This window comes from Parasteatoda tepidariorum, chromosome X1 (assembly GCF_043381705.1).
Source record: "Parasteatoda tepidariorum isolate YZ-2023 chromosome X1, CAS_Ptep_4.0, whole genome shotgun sequence".
Classification (NCBI taxonomy): Eukaryota; Metazoa; Arthropoda; class Arachnida; order Araneae; family Theridiidae; genus Parasteatoda; species Parasteatoda tepidariorum.
In genome coordinates, this window is record NC_092214.1 from 73,310,904 (window position 1) to 73,334,937 (window position 24,034).

Below are 24,034 nucleotides of genomic sequence, written 5' to 3' on the forward strand. Positions count from 1 at the left end.
AATGGTGTAATCATTATTTGTTGTATGTTATTGAATCGAGGTTATATATTATTAATTTCTAAAAATATGTAAAAATCAACATTAATTATGTAGCAAATGAAAGTGCTGTCAAAAACTTAAAGACTCATATCAATAAGAATATCTATGCCTTATCAATTCGAGGAAATGTGAAAATACTGCTTATTTGTACTTTTTCCTAACTGTGTAATTTGAGTAGTTGAGCAATATTTTTTTTTTTAATTATTTTAGATACAAAATATAAATTTAAGAGTCCTATTTTTATGTCTTTTTTTTCTAGTATATATTATTGTGCAGTATTTTGAAAAAAAGTATTAGATTTGTCAAAATGTATTATTATAAAACTACTGAAAATATTCATGATTATTACTGGAAAACGTTTATAAGTGGTGTGAGTCACTGATAATTAAAGCTTTAAATAGCACAGTTAATTGCAGTGATATTTCGTTCCATAATCATGGTAAATGAGAAAACTGAGTAAAGTAAAATATAAGGCATAAAAAAACCGTGTAAAACTAAATTATTCAACATTTTCTGCAGTTTAAAAATTGCTTTTCTTTTATCTTTACTTCAACGTTACCTTTTCAAAGATTAAAACTGTTATAAAATTAAGTTAATCTAGTCAATATGCACAATGCTGGAGGTGTGAGTTTTTTTTTTTTTTTTTTTTTTTTTTTTTTTTTTTTTTTTTTTTTTTTTTTTTTTTNTTTTTTTTTTTTTTTTTTTTTTTTTTGTGATTGTATCACATTAACCCTCTTCCCTCAAAAAATATTAACTTATTTTCTAAAAGAAAATGATAAAGCATGCACTTATTAATTAGATATGCTGAAAAATCTGAAAGTTTTGTTGTTTAAATTTATACCAAACATTTTATTTATTTATTTTTACCTAGTTCAGTCAATGTAACTTTTATACATTTAAATAAAAAAAAGTGTTTAGAGACATTTTAGAACCTGGAGCAGTGTTTAAAAATGAATTGTTTTGTTGGAAGTGTACACTAAGTGTCATAAATCATAAGCAAGAAAGAATAAATTTTAAAAAAGGCAAATTTGCTGACAGTAAAGATAAAAAAATCTTTTTGTTTCGATGAAAAAGAAACTGATAGGTAGTGGTTACAATTACAAAATCATTGGTTCAAAAGAACCCTTTAGTAAATGTTTGATATATTTCTTTATTGCAGATAACAGTACAGTAAGCTGTCAAATGGTTGAAATATTCAAATTATATGGGTACATCATTTTAATAATCTACATTTATTAATAAATTCTGGAAATCAACATTTTTTTTTTAACTGCAATGATTTTTATATGCAAAATTAAAGCAGCTAACTTTAACTAGTAAAATATTGATTTGTAATCTCCTTCATTCATTAACCAATCATTCAGCTGTAAAATGTTTTAGTGTGACTTATACAGTTTGATACCTATGTTAAAGTGTTAGAGTTTAATACTAATAAATGAAGGAAATAACATTTCTTTAGGGGAAAAAAGGGGTTTTATTTTATTGCTACATTCTATATGGAATGCAGTGCTATGCTAATTACTTTTGTTACATAGTTGGTTAAAATATTACTGGATTTGTTAAAAAAAAATAGGGATTGGTGCATGATTCAATATTATAGCCTGTTATTCTGAAAGATGGAGTGCTTGCATAAATGAAAAAAAATTATGCACCCACTTTGGTTCGTTAAAGTTTTTAGTTGAAAGTAGATCAGTTAATCTACATACAAATCTATGACTTTTATATGATTTTTAATCTTTGCAGCTTGCTGGAAGACAGATGAATAATCCTAAATGTCATTATGTCATGCCATGGATTATGGATTTTTCTGTTCCTGATGGAGGCTGGAGAGATCTTACAAAATCAAAGTTTAGATTAAACAAGGGAGACAAACAGTTAGATTTAATCTATGAATCGGCTATTGAAGCTAGTCGTTCAACATTATCAAGTAACAGTGTTCTACAAGACACTGCTGTTACAGTAAGTGCCTCTATAGTAATCAGTTGCTGGCATGTTAATTCTTTTACTATTGCCGTTTGTTAAAATCGATTGCATATTTATTTTTATTAAAATATTGTTTCAAAATATTTTTAGGTTCCACATCACACTTCAGATGTTTTAGCTGATATTACATACTATGTGTATAAAGCAAGAAGGATGCCAAAATCTTTTTTGTGTCAACATGTGCGTCCAAAATGGGTACCAGCTGAATACCCAATTTCAATTGAACGTCTTCAAGTATAGTAGTTTTTATTAATGTTAATGTATTAATGTTATGGACTATAACTTTTTTATATGTGTCTTATTTTATTTCACTAGTAGTTTGCTTTATTATTTATATCTTACATAATACTAAAACAAAATTCTCACTGGTCAAGAAAGATCTAGAATTACCGGAAACATTTATTTTTGATTAAGTCAGGAAAATTTCTTTTTTTCAAATCCTGGAAAAATCTTATAACCAATCTGGAAAATAACCATTCTTAGAATTCACTTTTGTCGTAAGTGGCTAATGAGGTTTGAAGTAAGTATACATGTATTATCATCATAATAAATCTAACAGCAACATTGTAATAAATTTTCTAAGCAAAAATTCCTTTGTAAAATAGTTGAGTTTTTTTTTTTTAAATTCTATCAAATTAGATTATAGGTTCGTCCAAATAATTTGTTTTACAATTTATTCAAATTCTTTGCTAGATTTAATTGTTGTTCATATAAAATACTTTTTTTTAATTAAGATTACTTTTGTTTAAATATATTGTACATAGATTAATGTAGTTTTTAGTTACTTTTTTTTTAAGAAAACCTATAGTATTGTATTTGAAGAAAAAGTTGTGTAATTCTTTTTGCTTAGGTGATGATAGTTCAGTATTATGATTTTGACGTTACACTTATCTTTTTGCATTGAGTTTAAAAACTTGTTTAAACAACTACAGCCAGCAATTACTGTGTGGTACAGTTTGTTTTGATTACACTTTGAAATTTAGAATATGATTTAATATCATAAATTAGTAACCTGAAGAAATACAATAATTTATATTTAATAAGAAATACAATATTGAAATCAAAAAAATTTTATTGTAATTATTGTTACGAAATGTATCCTTAAAATATAAACTAAATAGTGTACCCTCAGATCTTAGTTACCTTTCAAACTTGTTCCAAAACAATGATTTGCATGATATATAAAACTATAGTATGCTGCTATGATGAGTTAGCTAGGTGAGGCATTATTTCAGACCTTGTCAGGTTGGAGAATGGCTAACTTAAATGTATTTTTAGGAAGGTGGCAGACGGGGCTAAAAATGACTTAAATAGGAGCTTTTTTTCTTTTCTTAAATTCTTACAACTTAGGATTGGAAATGACCACTGTCCTCCCAAAACAATGCCTTTGCTATCTGAGTTTTGTACCTTTGGACTTAAGTGGAGGAGTCTATGTGATCCTTAGGAAATATCAAGGCTGGCTGTCAAAAAATTTATTTAATGAAATGTTAGCCAATATTTTAAAATCTCTACTTTGTATTAATTTTTGAGGTGTCAGGCATCAAAAATTAAAACCCTGCATGTCAATAGAGCTTAAAGTGAGGTATGGCAAGATATATAGTCGTGATGTCAGCTTAGATAATCAGTTATTATAAAGTATTGAAACAATAGGAATATCAAAACAGATTTTATTAGGTTGTTGGAAATCAATTTTGTTTTTTCCTAACAGGAGCAGGCTTGATCTAGAAAAGTGGGGGCCCTAGACACAGAATGGTCAGGAACCTCCTGGTTGTTACTTTAAACTAAATTTACATGATGTTTAATTAGGAAGTGTTTTTAAATTATTTGTAACACAAGTAAATTACAATGTATTAGTAAATTTGAGCTTATATTTATTTCAATTTTGTGTTAAATCATAACTTTAATAGACAATTCTTAAGAAAAAACACAAAAAGGAATTATTTGTGACATTTAGGGTGGCCATTAATATGAGGCCCATGGCTTGGGCCTTTCAGGCCTTTTGATAAATCAGACACTGAACAGGGGACTTAATTATGTTTTTCCACAACAACTTTACACCTAAGTCACATAATCATTATATATTTTGACAGCTGATATAGCAACTCTTGCTTGTGAGAAAGTTTGACCTATTCGACACAGTAGTTTTTAGTTGTTGCCCTTTCAAGTATGGAAAATAAAAAGCAAAATTTTCTGTATATTTTAATTTTTTACTATCTAAAAGGAAAAAATACTGTTTGAAAACGAAAAAAATTATCTAATATATATGGATAAAATTTAATGACAGTATGCCAGTGCCGAAACTAGTTTGTGATATTTTAATTTGGCAAAATTTTGATTAAGATGCAGGAAGATGCCCTCTCCAGTTTAAGCTGATGACGGCACAATAAAAGAGTTTAATTGATGCAAACTAGCGAATAACAACATGTAAGATCGCTGAAAGATTACATTTTTTGAAATTAACTGTTCATGATGATTTGAAAAGCCTATAGATTTATCTCAATGCTTGGCGTATGGGTTTTTCATGTTCTCTTGGAAAGAAATTTTTGCCGTCGTATTGACACCTGAATTTTGTTTCTCAAACATGAAGAAAATCATCCATTTTTTAAATGTATCATCACCGGGAACAAGAAATGGCTTGTCTACAGTAATGTTCGAGTGCCTGCAAAATTTTTTAGACGATTAAACCTTTACTTCAAATAAGGAAATTAAATATCACCTGGATCAGTTTTTTAACAGCAAGGAATAAATATGTGTGCTTAGAATCATACTAGTACTGTCAGAATGTTGGCAAAATATTTATTCACTATACGAAAATCACCTTTCATTTACATAAAAAAATTTCTTTCTGAGCAACCCAATACTTGAGCATTTCTCGACTTACCTGTTTATCAACCTTGCTTCAATTAATCAAATAATTGCCAAAAGCTATCAAATTATAACTTTTATCTACACTAAAAGGCTGTACTTTCATAAAATTTAAATGATATTATAGACCTCATTTTCAATGATCAATAGATCTTCAATGAACTAAGGGAAGAAATGCATTGTTGCCATTAGCAACCTTAAAAACACCAATAATTGATTAGAGGACAATTAATCTATTTTTGCATCATAGCATGGACATTTCTATAACATACAGCATTTTCAGATTTTCTGTTACAAATCATTTATCAAATAAAAGTTATTCCAATAATTAACTTCATTGAAAGTAAATATAAAATGTAAACTACTTCTTTTTTTGTAGCTGTTATTTTAAAAATTTAAACAATGGTTCATCAAACTTTGAGTTTTTGTTTGATATCTCAACTTTATTAAATAAATTAAGAAAAAAAAACTAATAAAAATGTGTGACAAATTTCATTTATTTGTAACCGTAATTTAAGTTAAATATTTCAAATTATAATTTAAAGAAACTTTTGTCATTTTATGTATAAAAATTTTTTTTTTCAAAAGCAAATTGCTTGCTTATTTTTATTTGCCCTTTCCCAATTAAATATTACCCATGTTGCTTGATGAAAAGGAGAGGGTGTTGTTTATAGGTCATTCATGGAATTTTATTAAAAAAACATCTGTTTAGGAGACTAAATTTTTAAAAGAAGCATAATATTTTTAAAGAAATAAAGATTTTGAAGTTACATACATTTTTTGAGGAAAATGTAAAATTATAAAAATAAATAAATTATCCACTTGTTTTTGATAATCAGATTTACAACATTGAATTACTGTGTTTCATAGAATCAAACCCTCCTTCTCAGTAATTTTTAAAATAGCACTCTCCTGTGTTTTTCACATTTTGTAATAATAATGAAGCAACAAAACTGTGTATTTTATTTCTTATTTAATTAGTTAAATCAGGTTGGAATATTAAACAAAATAATGATAGGTGGATAGTCGAAAACCCTTTGAATATAGTAATCATTGATAAAGAAAGGACGGTAGAAAAAAGTAAATTTTTATATCTGTCTAAAAATAACCTTTTAACAAACATTTTTTTTTGTTTTTGTTTTTTAGAGTCGTGGGCACACTTTCTTTAAGATTTACATAAGAGATACAAAAATCTGTAAAAAAATTATGCCAGTAAACTTAGAATAAAACACATATATTGGTAGTTTTGATGCCATAAATGACATCATAAATGTGTGATCAATTTTATATTTAGATTTATTTTGAGTAAATAAACTCTTGATGCTTATTACAGTTAAGGAAATTGTAAATGTTGACTTACTGACCTGTTGGTAGACACTTTAACTATATGTATCATTAAGAATTAATCTTCTCTATTATGGGATCAAATAAAAATTACATGTTTATAGTCACTGATAACTTTCCACTGCAATAAAGTTTCTCATTCAAACTTTTTATTCTTTCACAGGAATGGACACCAGATGAATGTATTCCGGAATTTTTTTCTGATCCTATGATTTTTTATTCTATTCATTCAGACTTAAATGATCTTGGTATTCCATGGTGGTGTGATAGTCCAGAAGATTTTGTGGCAAAGCATAGAAATGCTTTAGAAAGTTCTCATGTCTCTGAACGGCTTCATCACTGGATTGATTTAACTTTTGGTTATAAAGTATATATTCTTTATGTTTCTCTTTTAAACAAATGAATTTATGTTTTTGGAGTGTTGAAAATTCTATTCATTTTCTGTACTGCAATTTTTAAGTAGCTTTTGTAACTTCTAGACTAGTCATTATCCATATATATAAGTTTTTCAGGTAAAAATTAAAATAAATAATGTGAAAGTACTAATTTTGACCACAAATATTTGTTTTTTAAATTGTTAGTTACTCATTTTTTCAAAAAACAGAAAAATCAAATAGGAAAAAGGATTCAACTTCATAAAAATAGAAATAAAATTTTTACCGATATTTAAACCGTTTTGTCACCAATAAAAAATTAAACAAATTTATATTAACTTTTTCAACATAAAGCATTTTAGAAAATTTTTCAACCATGACTTCAAAAAATTTTCTGTTGTTGGGTTATTAATTTTAAAAGGGTAACCTAAATATCCTTATATACTATTGCAGGAAATCTGGTTTTGTAAGCACTAACAACTCAAACAGTGAAAATGATACAATTTTAGTTAAGACTTGGAGACTTTGAATTGTGATCAACATTTTTCATGTGATCAGCATTTTGTTAACATATTATGTTACTTTTTATGTTTGATCAACATATTACATTACTTTTTTTTTTCTTCCAAAATTCCATTTTTTAATATTTAAATATTATTTTTAAATTTATTTTTAGTATGAATTTTAACCTTTACTTTAAACTGCGTGCATCATAATCCTATGAGACAGGAGATTTAAACTTTTTTGAAAATGTTTATTTAAGCTCACTTTTCATTCATGATGTCAAAAAAAAGTTTTACATTATATTGCTTAGATATATCATAGTTGTTATTTTTAATTAATTTGCTCTATGATGCAAGTTGCCCTTTAAAGTAAAAGTATTGACACCTTAATTCCTAAAAGTTGTATGTTTGTAAGGAAATGGAAGAAGGGGGCAAATATTTCTTTTTAAGATAAAAAATCAAATTAAAAGAAATGATGCATACATCTACTGAATATTTCATGACTATATTATTCTTAAAAACATAGAGGGGCAGAACTAAATTTTTTAAAATAGATTATGAGTTAGTAGTTAGTGCAGTAATATTGTAAAATAATATAGTACCTACCTTTTTCTCTGTACCTGACATACATCATGATATATTATAACTAAGATTAAACCTAGGAAGAAATAAAATAAAAATATATAATTTATAATTAAGTCTAGTAATTCTTGTACTTGATGTTTTTTGTAAATTTTATTCTTTTTTAGTATGGATTGGATTTATTGTTTAAAACAAAGGCATAAAAATATTTGGCATCTTTATAATTTATCGTTCATTTGTATTTTCTTATTTTGAAAGAAAAAAAAACGAATTTCTTATAATTTTTGCGAAATTTTCAAAAAAGTTTTTTTTTTCAACAGAAAAATATTTAAATTAATATTGAGACATTCCCTATGATGTAGGGTACTACTGAGAGTTCAAATTATATTTTTCTTATCAAATAAAGCTTATTTCTTTCTTTTATTTATTTTTAAAATTTTGAAGGAATTTAAAAATGGAAAAACTAGGAAAATAGTTTTTCTTCTTTTTAAAATGATATAAAATTATTCATGTACAATATTTTTAAAAAATGATTTCAAAATTTGAACAAAAGAAGCTCTAAAATGCAACTTTATATTTGGGGAAATTTAATTTTATCCAGTGAGTTAAAAAGAAGGATGTTAATTAAAATTTTGTATTCGTTTATAAAAAATTTCAGAATCAGTGAATCAAAAAGCTCTTATCTGTAAAAAAATAAATAGTTTTCTATGGTCTCTTAAAAGGACCATCAAAGCTGATAGTGCCCCTTCCAGGGCAAAGGAGTAAGGCTGTGTGCTGATAAAGGGAATGATGAAATGAAATGGACAAATCTCTTAAATGAAATCTCTCTAGAGGTAGTTTCAGGGTGGGAGCATTCTAATGAGAAAATTCTGAAACCAAAAGATTTAAGTAAGCACAAATGAGTTTAAATTTTATTTAATTGAGCAAACAAAAATTTGTCTGCATTGTAGATAATCAGAGCCGGATTATACCTTTCGTAGGCCCTAGGCATAGCCGTCAAGCTAAAAGAAGTATAATCATTATTGTTAATGCTTTATCTTAAATTAACATTTAATATCTGGACAATAAAGAAAATTAAATAAATTTTTTTATTGTTTTTAGCTTTCTGGTTCAGCTGCTGTCAAAGCAAAAAATGTCTGCTTACCATTAGTTGATCAGCATACAACAGTCCAGAGTTATGGAATGGTTCAGTTATTTACACATCCTCATCCCCATAAGTTGATCAAACATTTATTTTTGAGAACTCCTCGAATTTTAAAGGTATTCAATTTATTTAGTATTATTATTTTATAATAATTAGATTTCAGCGAAAGAAACGCTAATTCAGTAATATATAGAATGTAATATTAAGTGTTAAGTTTCACTGAACTGTCGTTATGAAGAACTGGGGTTCGTTTCCCAGTGACATCTTAAACCCCACCCAGCTTCAGATCGATAGGTACCAGCTTGCCTGGGAAGTAAAGGTGACCTGTGTGCAGTGCTGACCACATTGCCACAATCATGCTGTTGGTCACAAAAGTTGGAGCCTTAAACCTCTGTGATTAATTATTTAATGATTAATTATTTAAAAATAACTTTGTAAACATTTACAATTCATGCATGTGAAAACATTACTAAAACCTTACCACTAACTTAAATTATAATCATTAATGCATTATAAATACCCAGTTCTTATTTTATTTACGTGCACATGAACAAAATATGTTCATATGATTATAGCATGTAATTTCTTTTTTTATCTTCAGCTTCTCCGAGTTTTACTTTCCTTGAGTACACATTTGTTCTTAGTTATTCAAATGTCACAGATTATCGTCTTTCTTTTTGTATGCAGTGCTTTAACTTCTTGATAAAGTCTTAATCTCCAATGATTGTCCAGTGCAACTTTTTATTAATTTTAATACTAAATTCTTTAAAAAACAGATACCTGCTTCTAGTCCTGGATGTAGATTAGTTGTTGGAAGAAAATTATTTGAGCATCTATTGCAGCAATATTCAGGGCAAAAACAAAACTGCCATTGACACCTATTAGTTATTCTGGCAATTGAATTATTTGCTGGAAGTGATTTAAAATAATTTAAAACTTAAAAATCTTGGGAATAGAAATATTTACAGTGTTACACAATAGAAATTTATTTCTCATATACACGTTCCATTGGAAAGAAAGACTAACATGAGCAGGCATTTGAGGCAGGTCATACCCAAATTTCTATAAAAATATCTTGATAAATCCTTTTCTAAAATGTCTATTCAAGTGAAAACTTGTCCAGAGGGTCAAGATCAGGTAGAAAGTCAGACACTAAATGCATATAAAAATTTTAGTTTCACAAATTAGAAATATAAATCTGTTTTTGTTGTGCTGGGGTGTGATATACTCTACTTGCATAGTTTACTTATGAACCATCAAATAGATTTACCTAGTCCTACAGGGTTATTTTTAAAATATTTTTTAACAAGAGTCATAGAGGGTCAGAGCAGCTAGTATGCAATACTGAGATGTTAGTCCTAGTAGCAAGGAGTATGCATTGGATGCCCAATTAGTCCTGATGAAGAAAGAATGATAAAACCAGAACAAAACATTCAAACTGATGAAAAACCTAGAAAAACTTGCTCACTAAGGATTATTTAATTAGAAAATTTCTCAGAAAAAATTTGAGCATTTCCTAGCAAGAATTCTTTAGCATTTGTCTTGATGATGACTAAAAAGTTTTGTATCTGAGAACCAAAGATAAATGGAAGTCCTTTATTTTTTCTAAAAATGAACGAGTTTAACATTTTTTCTATGGGTGTTGTTTTCAAATTTCAATCTCCAAAGAAACAAGGCAAATTCTTTTTTGAAACATTTTTAAGATTTTATCAAATAATATTATTCATATTGTATCCGCATAAGTATGTTCTCTTTTTTTCTTATTATTTCTGCTAATAAATACTACTAAATTTTCGTAACAAGAATCTAACAATTAAAAGTGCCTAGCATAAATACAATTTGTAAACATTTTAAATACATTATAAATGATTGATGATATTATAGGAAAGTATACAGATTTTTCACTAGAAATTTGAAAATTAAAAGAAGAAATGCTAGTTGTTGGTATGCAGTACTTATGGAAGCAAATTAATATTTAGTTCAATAAAAGAAAATGGTATTTGAAATTAAAAAAATTTGAGACTTGTTTAAAACATTTTTGTATTTTGTATTTGTCATTGCTGCACTATAATTTAACAAGATACAGAATTGGGCATCATGGATATCTAAAAGGTCTTGCTTTTAATTTAGACAATTAAAAACAATTGTTATTTTAATTATGTTTAGTGTTTGTGAATTTAAAACCTGTTTTGTGTTGTTTAAGTACTGCAAATGATGTTGCAAGAAAATACTGTTTGGGGACTTAAAGTGTTCATGATTTACTATTAAGTAACAATAAATGAGTAAAAATAAGAAAGATTAATATTGTTTGTAATTTCTTATTTTTTAGGCAATACCACCATTTGACCCTCACATCACACATGCGAATTGATTTATCTTTAAAAAAAGCATTTTTGAGATGTATACATGCCTGAAATATCTTTATCCAGTTTTATTTATGTGTATTAGAAATCTTTAACTTTGTGAAAGTTATAATTTCTGACTCTCCCAGATGTGATGTTTATCATTACATTTCTAATTTGTTAAAATATTTTTAATCAAACAATGTTCTATCAAATTTTCAAATATTGTTGAAAAAGTAGCAATATTTTGATTTGTTAATAAGGTAATTTATATAAAAAAAGCTATAGTTTAAAAAAAATCCTTCCAGATTTTTATCAACAGAAATGAGTTAGTATGCATTATATACACTTTTTACAGATTTCCTTCAAGTGTGATAGATAACAAAGAGCTACTGTATTTATTTTAATGTATTCCTTTTATGAAACAAAGGTTTGTATAATTTGAGTTTTTAGTAATCAAGAGTTGGATGATGTCCCTATTAACTCAGACAACTGATATTAAAAGTCACATCTGTTAGCACTTAAAGTTAAATGAAAATTTCTGCTCTAATAGATATATTTCTTCCATTCAATTTTTAGCTTGAGTATTGGAGATCATTCAAAAAGCACTGTCTGTACGTGTATTTTAATTTAATAGAAAATGAAAATATTTCAGGAAACATAAATTATCTTTTAAAAAATCATGATAAAAAACAATAAAAACAAGCTACAATAAGTTAATGCTCAAATCATAATGAAAAATATGGGATATGATATGTTTTATTGGCTCTTCACAAATTCATAGACAGTGCTGAAAATGTTTCATATTTAATATATATCTATATATATGTGTTTAATTTATATTAACTACTTCATAAGTTATTATAACAGAAAAGAGACAGATATTTATATAGCATTTAAAAAATTAATGTTTAATGACTGTTCTTTTCTTGTGATCTGCTACAGCCATCTAGTGGCATATTTAACAAATAATGTGTGCTACACATATAACAATTATGTTTTTATAAAAATTGCAACTATGTCAACAAATGTTTTTATTTTTAACTCAATAACTAAAATTTTTAGTAAAAATTTCGTAGCTTTATTTGAAATTAAAACATGTTTATTCCATTTGAAAGTGCTATTAATTAATGGAAAAGAATTGTAGAAACTTCTAATTGCAATTTTAAAAAATAAGATACTTTTTTATATTTCTGTACTTCTAGAATGTCTCAATATTAATTATTTTCAGGCATTGCCATCTTAGAACCATTGCATAAATCTTTGCATATTGTTCCACTGCATATTTTTATTTGTCTTAATTGAATCCCTAAAAATGAAAATAATTTAAACTTTTCTATTGAAAACTTAACAAAAATACTTTCAGAAAGGTAGTATGAATATTTGTTTTAAAATGTTGACATCTGATTTTGTACTAAAATGAAATGTTACAGGTGTCTGATGCAAAAGAGAGTGGTGATGAGGAAGACAGCATGGGCAAGTCCAGCTTTTTTAAAACATTTAGGTAATATAAATAAGTATTTTAATTTAAAATAGTAAATTTTTAAATTGTTATTCTTTAATTACTATTTCACTAATTTCAACATTTTTGACATAATTATATTGATTGAAATAATGTAAAATTTGCTGAAAAAAGTTGCTTAAGACAATTCCAAATAATAATTTTGTAAAAAGTATTTTTGTCTTGAAAATAAATATGTTGAATTGCTCAGAGCATGATGACTTTTTATCAATTTCAATAATTAAAAAAATTAAAATTTTATTTAAAAAAAAAAAAATTGCTATAGTTTCTTGAAATTTTTGGTCTATTACAGTGAGCTTATTTGTGTTCAAAACTAATATACAGTGCGCAAAAAAATAAACGAACCATCCTGAATGACTTTAGATGTAATGATTGGATTTTCGCATATTAAAACTCAATCTTAGCCCTTTCCCAATGGGAGAAAATCTAATCTGCTTGTATCTCATATCCTATGAAGATGCAATGCTATCTTGTGCCTAAAATTATAGTTTTTAAAACATTTCAAAACACTGTCACAAATATGGGATGGTCAGGAGTTAAAAGTGCTTTAGCATACCAGTGTATCGGCCGGAAAATGATAGCCTTTCATTCTGGCCTGTGTATGTGACAGTCAGCTCCAAACTGTTAATAGCTCAAGGGGGTGACTTCAAATATGTTAATTAATTGATGCACATGATATTTTAAGTTACAAAACCAGACACAAAACATACTTTCTCTAAATAAACTTACCCTTTTCTGGAGAATTTGGATTTCTTTCTTCTTTCTCCTCAAGATATTGGGAGTAGTTGTAATCTGGGAATTATGGTCAGGAAAGTGAATTTTGATGATAATTGTCCGTTTTGCTTATTTTATGGAAAGAGAATTTTTTAAGTGAATGGAAAAAATTTTGCACACAATCATGGAATTGGTTTATCCAGAGCTGATTTCCTGCAAAAAAAATTTTTATCCCTTGTTTATTATTTTATTTAATAATAGTTGAAAACATTTTGAATTATAAGGTATACAAATTTTTACATCATTTTAAAGACTGTAATTGTATGTAAAAAAAGTTCCATCTTTGAACAAAATCAGTTGAATAGTTCCTGAGAAATGGAATTTTAAAGAAGTCTTTGATTTGAAATTTGAATTTCTACAGAAACATTCAACAGATTTCATTCAAATTTTGTATTTTATCATGAATTATGTTTTTTTAATTGATGTAAAAATTTGTATATCTTTTATTCTTACAATATTTATTTTATATTTGTAGATCTTATATACCTTACATTTCAAAATATGTAAACTCTTATTAAATAAAATAATTAAAAAAGACAAATAATTATTAAAAATTAATTTTTGCATGAAGTTATCTTTGGATAGACAAATTTATTACTGTGTGCAAAAATCATTCAATTCGCTTAAAAGAAATTCTCGAGATATGGCGAAATATGCAAAAAGCAGAAATAACATTTGACTGCTCTCCTTGATTTGAACCACACTCCAAACTTTGGACTGTTGTCCTGACAAAACTATTGGAACCATATTTCCTAGATTGTGTCTTCCCTCTTTATTCTAAAAGTCAGAATCCTAACCAATTGAAAAAATTAGTGTGTTTATTCAGAGAAGGTACATTTTTGTATTTGTGTCTGGCTTCATAACCTAAATTGCCTTGCACTGATTTAGTCCTAGTGCATGAAAATATGATCATCATATCATAAGATATTCAGGGTATTTTTTATGCTTCATACATATCTTTTTCATAAATGCAATTTAAATGAAAGAGCAATGACATATTATTTAAGAAATTGGACCACCAATTAATTTATGCTTAGTTAAAGCAGAAGTACTTTTAAGGCTTGTCACATGGGAATTCTTAACTAAATTTAATTCAATGGAATAGGTTCAAAAAAATAATTGTGCAACAGAAAATATTGAGCAAAAGCTTAAAACTTTAGCTTATTGGTATGAATTACTAAAAGAAAGATAAAGAAATGCCCATTCTATATAAAAGAAGATTTGAAAGAGCTTAGCAAATAATTGGTATAAATTTATTTGAATAAATAACATATACTTTCTTTTATTAATGAATTACTACCATTGGTGTAAAATAAATTTTCCTATGGCACTAATTGTTACTATATATCTATATATTAGACAAGGTTTATTCTTAAAAGAAATCATAGAAACTTTTTGTTTTATTTGACGCTTTTTCTTAATTCTCTATTCTTCAGATTTCAGTTGTATTCTGTAATTTTAATTGAATAAAGGAATATTACTACTCAATTCAATCTTAATAGTTACTCTAAGTAGAAATTTTATAATGCAGTATCTTCCTTAAATAAAATTTGCAAAACTTTTTTAATTTAATTTTTTCCTTTCAAATAGTTTTAACAATCAAAGAGGAAAATGAACGAAGCTGCATTAGTTTATCTATGAATTTATAAAAGATTATAATTTATAATATAAAATTTTTTATGAGTTATTATCTTACCTGAAATTCTTATCTTATTTAAAATTAATTTTCTTTTGAGCAATACTTTTATTAAATAAATATGTAAGCATTATTTAAAAAACCTTTCATTATCTTTTTAGGTTGAAATCGACAGTTATGCTTTGAAACAGAAATTTTTGTGAAGTCATTAAGTTGAAAATCCATTCTTATTTAACCAAATTGTTATAAAAGCAAAATGCTCTGGCTTCTTTATTTGTTAAGAATTGCCATCAAAACTAATATCAGAACATGTCCTTTAAAGACAAATATTTTTTTGTTTATAATTGACTTATATATTTATTTTTCTTATTTAGATCAAAATCTTTAATACTTTCATCTGATCACTCAGAATCTAGACCAGAAAACCAAATTATTGTCTTACCCAAGGATTTCAATTCATTATCTTCTCTTTCCCATCTTGAAGCTCTGCATACTTTTCAATCTTGGTTTGATGGAGAATATCATCATTTTAATGAATTTAAGGTCAGTCTTAAAGTACCGATTTAAACACTAAAAAAGGTTTATAATACACTTTTTAAATTGTAATGAAAATCAAAAGGTTCATTAACTCATAGTTGACTCATAAATCAGGTATGTCACTAGGAAAGGTGGCTTAACAGGCATTTCCCAAAAATGTTAGGTTATCACTTAAACTCATTCTGGATCTAATGATAACTTTCAAATTAACGTAATTTCTTCTTCTTTATTGACACTATAGCCCAGGGTGCACCTTAGCCTGCAGCACAATATTTTTCCAGACAGCTCTGTCCCTGATCTTGATCTTAAAGTAGGAGATCTTTAAAGTTTTTAAATCATTCAAGATGTCATCCATCTTTTCTTTGGTCTATCTCTTGGCCTAATATAATGTAGGTTGTCCTAACTCAAACAATGAAATTTTATTGTTTGAGAATATAATCTCTGTTATTCTGCTATACAGTTCTCCATCTATGCATAAGCATTGTCATGAATGAAGATATAACTTTTCTGTTTATTAATAAAAGACGTTTTTCTTAAATAGCTTCATCGAGTCTTGTAAGTTGTTCTCTATATTTAGAACCTCAAGAGAGAAAAACCCCAAGAGCTTGAAAATAGGAAATTTAAAAATGAAGGCATAATACTTTGCAGTTGAACTGTTTAGGAGATCGTGGTACAACATGAACTGTAGTACCAGGGATTAAGTGCAACTATTAGTCTGTAATTCTCTAGAATTTTAAACACAGATGCTGATACTCTAACTTTTTCCTCTAAAACACTTTTTAACCCTTTTTTTCACATACTTTTTCAGATATGTACTAAACTAATGGCATTGAGTTTTAGTTGTATTATAAATATTGGAGTATAATTTCTTACTGACCACTAGATATGTCTTGAACATAAAAATATAATAACTTGATTTGGTATATACATTTTAAATTATGTATAAAATCATGTGTGTTATGTGTGCTGAATTTGCATAAAATAAATTGTTTATGTCATTAATGCTTGATAATAAATTATAATTGAGAAAATTTATTTATTCAATAAATTTATATGTATTTTCTTTTGTAGGACTATTCTCAAATGAATGATGTTTCTGTAAATTATTTGCGAAGCAAAGATATGGTAGTTCTTGGTTGTCTGATTAGTGAAATTGCTTTATCAGCTCATTGCAAAGTTTTACCTCAAAACTCTTCTCTTAAAACACGATATGATGACCTACTTAAGCTATTACGAATATATAGACAAGAAATACCAAGGTATAAACTAATTTTTGCTTTACATTTTATAGGTTCTGTTTATTTTCATATTAATGTCCATGATCGAGATTCCACTTCACATGTTGCTATTGGAATTGGTAATGAACCTAGTATGGGCTCACAAGACACCTCCCAAAATGTAATTAATTTTTAGCATACAGAATATGACTTATGTCTCAAAAAATGTTCTAATTTTTTTATGAGTATTCAAATACTGTAAAATTTTAACACCCTTTGCAAACTTTTTTTTACTATTCTTATTGGAAATGATCAAAAATTTGTAATTTTCCACTTATTTCTAAGCATCTATTTTCACCTATAATTAACAATTTTATATCGAGGCATTTAAAAGAAAAATTTGATTTTATTCTATTCTTAACAGTTCATTTTACCATACATTACGCAGTTTCATTTAACAATTCTGAACTCTCAAGATTAATGAATATTAGTATTTTTCTGTTCCCTTAAGAACATTTAATTATTTTTTATAGGCATGTGTTTAGTTAACATGCTAAAATTAGTAAGAAATTGTTATTCATCAGAAAATTTCTATGTATTTTTTTGTTTTTTTAATTAGGTAATTTTTTTTTATATAATAATGCTGAACCTCTGAAAGTTTTGTTTGCATTAACAATTCTTTTGTAATAAATTTAAAAATTGATTCTTATAAAATAAAATGAAATTAATCAAGTTTAATAATTTATCATCAGTTTTTTCTCTGGCTGTTGTTTTTTCGTTGTTGGGTTGTTTCTGGTTATTGTTTATAGTAAGTCAAAAATTAAAAACAATGACTGTCTTTAAATCTTGTGCTGATTGGTAAGTATTTGTACTGCAATATTATTAATTTCCAATGTGAAAATAAAGGAATCAACTTTGTTATACTTGTGTGAAATTATAATCAGTATACAAAGTACCTTTTATTATTATAAATGTATCAAAAATTATATTATTATAAATATCAAAAAATTGTACCTCTTACAAATTTTGTTGCTTACATAGATTTTTTCTTGTGACTTTCCATTGTTTTTTTTAAATTAAATGTTTTAATTATTAATGAGTCCAAGACATAAAATATTAACTAATGCTGAATGTTATTTTTTTCAAAAAAATAATAATAAATAAAGCTTTGTAATTAGTATTATTTTCACAACAGAAAGATTAGGCTAAATTTAATATTTTAAATCATTTTAAAATCTATGAAAAATTTTCTTTCATTTGGCAGTAAAACTAACTTCAAAAAGTTTGAAATGAATTTGCAACAAGAAAGATATGATTATGTCAGTCTATACCATATGCTAATTAGATAATTTTAATTTGTTTTCAGAGAATTAATCCTTGGTTATTAAATATGAGACGTCTTTGTTAACACAATCTTATAATGTCCTTTTTGTTATTAAAAGCTGTCTATTATCAACCGTAAAATACAGATAAAGCGTCCCCTCCCTAATTTTGAGGAAAATCCCCGTGCTGTAGAGGGGAGCGAATCAAGAGTACTGAATAAAATGCAAAACGTCGTTTTACGAAAACTGCTATATTTGATTGGGCATAATTAAATATGAATTACAAAAAAATTAAGCAAAATAAACCAAAAATAATTGTAGCAAAAGGAAGTAAATATAAATTTTAATTAGTAAATCTAACTTACCTTCTCCATCAATACATGCAAATAGGTAAAAAAAAAACTCTGCAAGAAAAAATAAAAAAATATGGACACCAAACTATACCAGAAAAAAAGATAAATTATCTATTTACATTAATCAGAATTCGAAAATCTATCGAAAGAAATATTGGAGTCATCGTCCACAATAAGATCAATGCACTCTTTATTCAGTTCACTGGTAATATCAATATCATTGTCTATAGATCCGACATTAACTTCTGCTAATTGGAAATTAAAAACCCCATTTTTGCTTCCATCTAATGCATTGAAAATACTATAATACTTAAATGAGTTTGAGCGCTTCGCTTCGTAGACAGCCTCTCAGACAGCCAATGCAAAAGCTTCGCTTCATAGACAGCCTCTCAGACAGCCAATGCAAAACCAATCACATCTTGCCAAGTTGGCCTTTTTAGATTTCTGACAATGAAGAGCACCCATTGTCTTCTTCATGCACTTTTAAAGGGTGCCATCTACTAAACATCTGCTGGCTGCAGAAGGCTCTTGCATCTTACCAGAAACTATATCTGTATCCAAACTTTTAAATTTTTCAGAGAAACTTGAGGTTCTATGAATTAAGGCCCAATCCAAGATAATTAACCTCCAAACGTCATCCTTATTTGGACCCCAAATCTTCGTTAACCAACTTTTCATAAGGTTAGCCGTTATTCATCCATTGACAAATCAGGTAACCTTAATGTCGCCTGGTATTTTTAGGCAATTCTAAGAAAGAATCACTCCCTTTTACTCCATATCTCTTCCATTCAATTCCGCTCCTTTTCTATTCACATTTTTCTTCCCTACTTAGGACACTTCTAAGAAAGACGTTCTCTTCCTTTAACTCATTCTTTCACATTCAAATCTCCCACCCCATCTTAAAATTTACCCCTTCCTTCTTGCAAGCAAGCATACATATTATTCTACATGATTTTGATCTACGTGCAGCGGGGAGGAAATGTTGAACACATTTGCAGAGGATTGCTTCCCCTTCTCTTCCCATACTTTACAAACACCTGCACTTTTGTTATCAATCTTCAATTCAGTTATTACTGTTATTGATTAATCCTCTTCCTTCTTCCTCCAATCATTGTTCATTTATGGTATAACATTAATCTTCTACCCTAAATATTAGACTAACTATTTTTTGGAAACAAATTTATAAAGAAATTCTTAAAATAAGAATTTTTAAATTGTGTTGAAGGAAAGGGGTGCTTTTTTGGTACTGATTGACAATTAGTATATACGTGAAACTATCGGGGGTGTTTATCCATATTTTACAGTAATTTCCTATGGAATGATATAAGTTCAATTCACATGAAAAGTTTAAAAAAAAAAACAGTTTTCAATTGGGATTTTTAGACATAATAAAATTTTTGTAATCTTTTTAATTTAAACATCTAGCATACAAAAATATAACCAGGCTTGTTATTATTTTTTTTTCTTCTTTACAGATCATTTATTGACGTCATCAAATTACTTTTACAAGTGTCTTCATCTTTTGATCCAACCCATCCTTTGCCTATCACAGATTGTGGATTGCCTTTGCCATCGCCTCATCAATTACTGTTGCACCATATTCATACAATACCTTTTCCTTCGTATTTTCCTGTTTTATACAATTTTTTACTCCATCTTAATAAATTCTCTGAAGAAATACAACTTCACTTTGAAAGAAGTCTTTATGAGCCGGATGTAATAAAGGACCTCGAAACAGCTTCGAAGAAAAAGGTCAGTAGTTTCTTCTTGCTCTACTTTTAGCATTAGATTGAGTAGCATAAATTTAGAAGAATTTTAAAATTGACAAACATTAATTTATATTAGACAAATACATCTGCAAGCCTATAATTTTTGTACCATGAATTTAAAATTTAGTATTAAATTAATTAGTTTGAAATTTAGTGGCAAATACTTATGATTCTACACAGTAATTTTAGTTATTTATTTATAGGTTTTATATGCTTTGGATGAATTGCAGAAGCTTTTGCCTGTATTAAATGGAGAAGGCATTAACCTTGTTACTCCTTACATCCAAGAAATGTTTTCTTGCTCTCATACTGCTTTACTTTCAACATGGCATTTATTTGGTTTTATTGCTCAAATTCTTGGACCTTTACACACTTGCAGAAAATTTCTAAAACTTTTGGTGAAAGTATTTGAGGCTGATAAGACTTCACAAAAGCACTTAAAACTATATCATCGAACATTCATTTTACAACTCATTGTTGGTTTAGGTTTACATAGTTTTTTGATTCATTTTACAACCATTTTAATTGAAGCTATTGGAGGCTGCAAAGATTACACATATACATCTTTAAAAAGGTGTGTATTATTAACTCTCCTAGTCAGGCCTACTCATTTCCTTTTTTTTCTTAAACAGTTGTATTAATGTGAGTTTTGTCTTAAATACTATAGATTAGACAAGACAGTAAAAAAAAATTCTTTTAATTTTTTATTACTGAATTTAAAGGGTAAATTCTTGGAAAAAAAGCTATCACTAAATTGCCAAAATTAGACAAAAAAATTAAATTCTGAAGGAAAATAACCCTTTGGAGAGAAAAGATATGTGACCAATAAAAATTATAATTGCACAACTTCTTATTTCTTATACTAATGTATGTATTTTCAGCTTACTAAGTAGTAGAGATGTGTTTGTATCAGCGTGTTTATTAATTATTACCAAGTACTTTAAATGTATACATCATGAGCTGAATGAGTTCAGTTAATATCAATTACTTTCTGAACTAAGAAGTTTAGTGATAAAGCCACAAAACATGTTAAAAAATTAAATTAATTTAATCTTATCTAACTATTTAGCATACAGATGGCAGTGCCACATTAGAGTTCTGCTTCTGGATTAGCGTAAGCAATTAAGTCCAATAACACTTTTCTGTACCCTTGGGCCATATAAATTTGGTAACAAGTATTGAGTCAAAAAAGGAAGTTTTGTCACCAGTTTCATTCATACTCTATATCCAGTAAAAACAGTGATAGTTTTATATTATAATTTTACATCCCCCTATTAATTAAGGTTTAAATTAATATTGATGTGAATCTGTTACAAGAAGTATCAGGTTTTTGTAATTGATAAAAATGTATCAGTTTGTAACTGATACTATAAAATGGTATTTCCCCATCTCAACCAAACAGTACTCTTTAGAAAACATGCAAATAAGAAGTTTTTTTATTATTTTATTATCAAATTATTATATCAACTATTTTGAAAATATGACCTCTTAAAACAAATTATAAAAGGAACAATATTTTTAAAATATTTAAATTAAGAAAAAATATATTTGTAGCATATAGATATTACATTTTAATATTAAAATTAAATAAACATTTAACTTCCTAAAAGATACGGTGAAAACTCTAGACAGCAGTGAGAGGCTTTCAAAGTGGGTTGACTGTTTTTATTATTTAAAAAACTAGCTTGTTTTTTTAATGTTTTTAATACTAATTTAATTTTTCATTATTTATGAATCAAACTAAGCCAGATATATTTATTAATAAAAAATTTAAATTTAAGAAAGAATCAAAATTTAAATTGAAACAAAGAATCAATGAGAAGTTGAAACAAAAAAATAATAAAAATTTGAATGGAAGCAAATGAAAAATATGAAATTTTTTCATACATTTTTTTTTTTAATTTTGAGTTTCGTTGCTATTGTGAATCTGTGTTACTTTAAATATTCATAAATATGAATTTTTGAATTGTTTTAACCTTGCATTCCTGTGAAAATGTCCATAAAATAAATTAATGTGAGTCAAGATTAAATTATGATGTCTTTAGAAATACTTAAAATGAAATATAACGAAACCAAATCCATATTCTGATAACTTTTCAACAATGGAGCTGTTTAAATAATGTACTTATGAGCCCATTGGTTGTTAAGCAAATGGGCAAAATTGGAAGAATGCTTTTCCCAATACACTATTTCCCATAAAAGACTGTGGGTTAAAATACGACTTTTCGCATGCAAAGCTGTCACTAGGTTAAATGAGTTGAATGATAAAATGAGGTTAAATTATAAAAAGTTAATGAAACTTTTTTCATCTTGTCAAAAACACATTTATGCTTGCTACAATCAAAAGCATGAATGGAAATGATGCACTTTTTGAAATTTTATTCATTATTGTTTTCTGTTATGGATTTGAAGAAATTTGCATTGTATATATGCATAATGTTTTTATTCATTGTTGTAATACTTTTAAGTTATATATATATATATANAACTGTTGTTTGTTATTTTTTTACTCATTATATTTCCCCCTTTTTTCATATGTCTATAATTTTTCTTTGTTTTATTCTTCATTTTGAACTTATATATATGTATATATATATATATTATATTTCAAAACAAAAATATTCCAAATTTATTTATTTTAATTCAAAATTCTTTCATTTTCTCTTATGTTACTATCTAAACTGTTCATGTTATTACTTTTAAATATTATTCGACCTTTTTGAACAAACCAAAGGATAAAAGCACACATACACAATATTAACCAAAAAATCTGGTTTAAACAACAACAAAAATGTTTTTTTTCCAACCCTGTTTTAACACTTTCGCTACCGGAACGTCTGAAACGTCTCGTGAACTAGACTGCCGAAAACGCCCGAAGTGCCCAAGAAACTAGTTAGAGATTCTTCCCCTATTTCGAAAAATGACACACAATGAGGGAGGTGTGGCAGTAATCGTCCTTGAAGATAATTTGCAAAAAGGGGAGAAAGTGGAGGGATTTTTAACAAAAGTTTGTTTCATATCATTCTGCTCTTGTAAAGTTGTTTTATCTTGTCTTTTTTATATAAACGAAAATTTCTTTTCGCCGCAAAGGTAATAAAATAGTTTTCAATGATGAGACAGATGAGTCTGATTTTAATGAATCAGGGGATGAAGATGAATTCGATGATGTAGCACCAACTGACACTACTATTGCCGCTAACGGACTTTTTCTGACAATACTTCACGAGAAAAAGTTAAATGAAATATTTTATTGTATAAATAAAACGAAAATCTCATAATCTTATAATTTATAGCTAAGAAATTTAGTATTTTTTAACTTTGCAGAAAGACAGAGAGAGATGTAGAAACAAATATAAACTCAAAATTAATTAACCTAAACTATGAAGTTGTCTACTTCTTTTTATCAGAACTTTCTTGATCACTTACGTTGAAAAGAAAATACTAGAGTAATGGTGTCAAAAAAAAAATTTAAAAACATTAAATTACTCAGTTATTGTGTCTTTAAAAATATATCGATTGTTCAAAATAATTAACTGCTAGAAATTTGCAGTGTGTTTAGAAAAAAGAAATAACATTAATTTAAAAATTTATTAATTAGTTTTTCTACAAGACTGAAAGATTACTAAATACAATTAATTATAATTCTATTTTTAAATATAAAATAAATAGGTAAACATTATTTTTTTAAAATTATATCGTAGTCTTTGATGTCTTACAAAATGGTTTTT

At 26.9% G+C, this 24,034-nt stretch overlaps 1 protein-coding gene across 3 annotated transcripts in view; it reads left to right on the forward strand.

Annotated features, from left to right (window-relative positions):
- LOC107440073 (WD repeat domain 81) overlaps nt 1–24,034 on the forward strand; it is a 107,548-nt gene that overhangs the window by 32,187 nt on the left and 51,327 nt on the right. For all 3 annotated transcript variants that reach the window (XM_016052860.3, XM_043048186.2, XM_071187794.1), the window contains 9 exons: nt 1,783–1,998; nt 2,113–2,256; nt 6,395–6,598; nt 8,792–8,950; nt 12,610–12,680; nt 15,483–15,651; nt 16,717–16,904; nt 20,013–20,289; nt 20,510–20,880. In XM_016052860.3, coding sequence (XP_015908346.2) covers nt 1,783–1,998; nt 2,113–2,256; nt 6,395–6,598; nt 8,792–8,950; nt 12,610–12,680; nt 15,483–15,651; nt 16,717–16,904; nt 20,013–20,289; nt 20,510–20,880 — 1,799 coding nt within the window. The remainder of the gene's footprint in view (nt 1–1,782; nt 1,999–2,112; nt 2,257–6,394; nt 6,599–8,791; nt 8,951–12,609; nt 12,681–15,482; nt 15,652–16,716; nt 16,905–20,012; nt 20,290–20,509; nt 20,881–24,034) is intronic.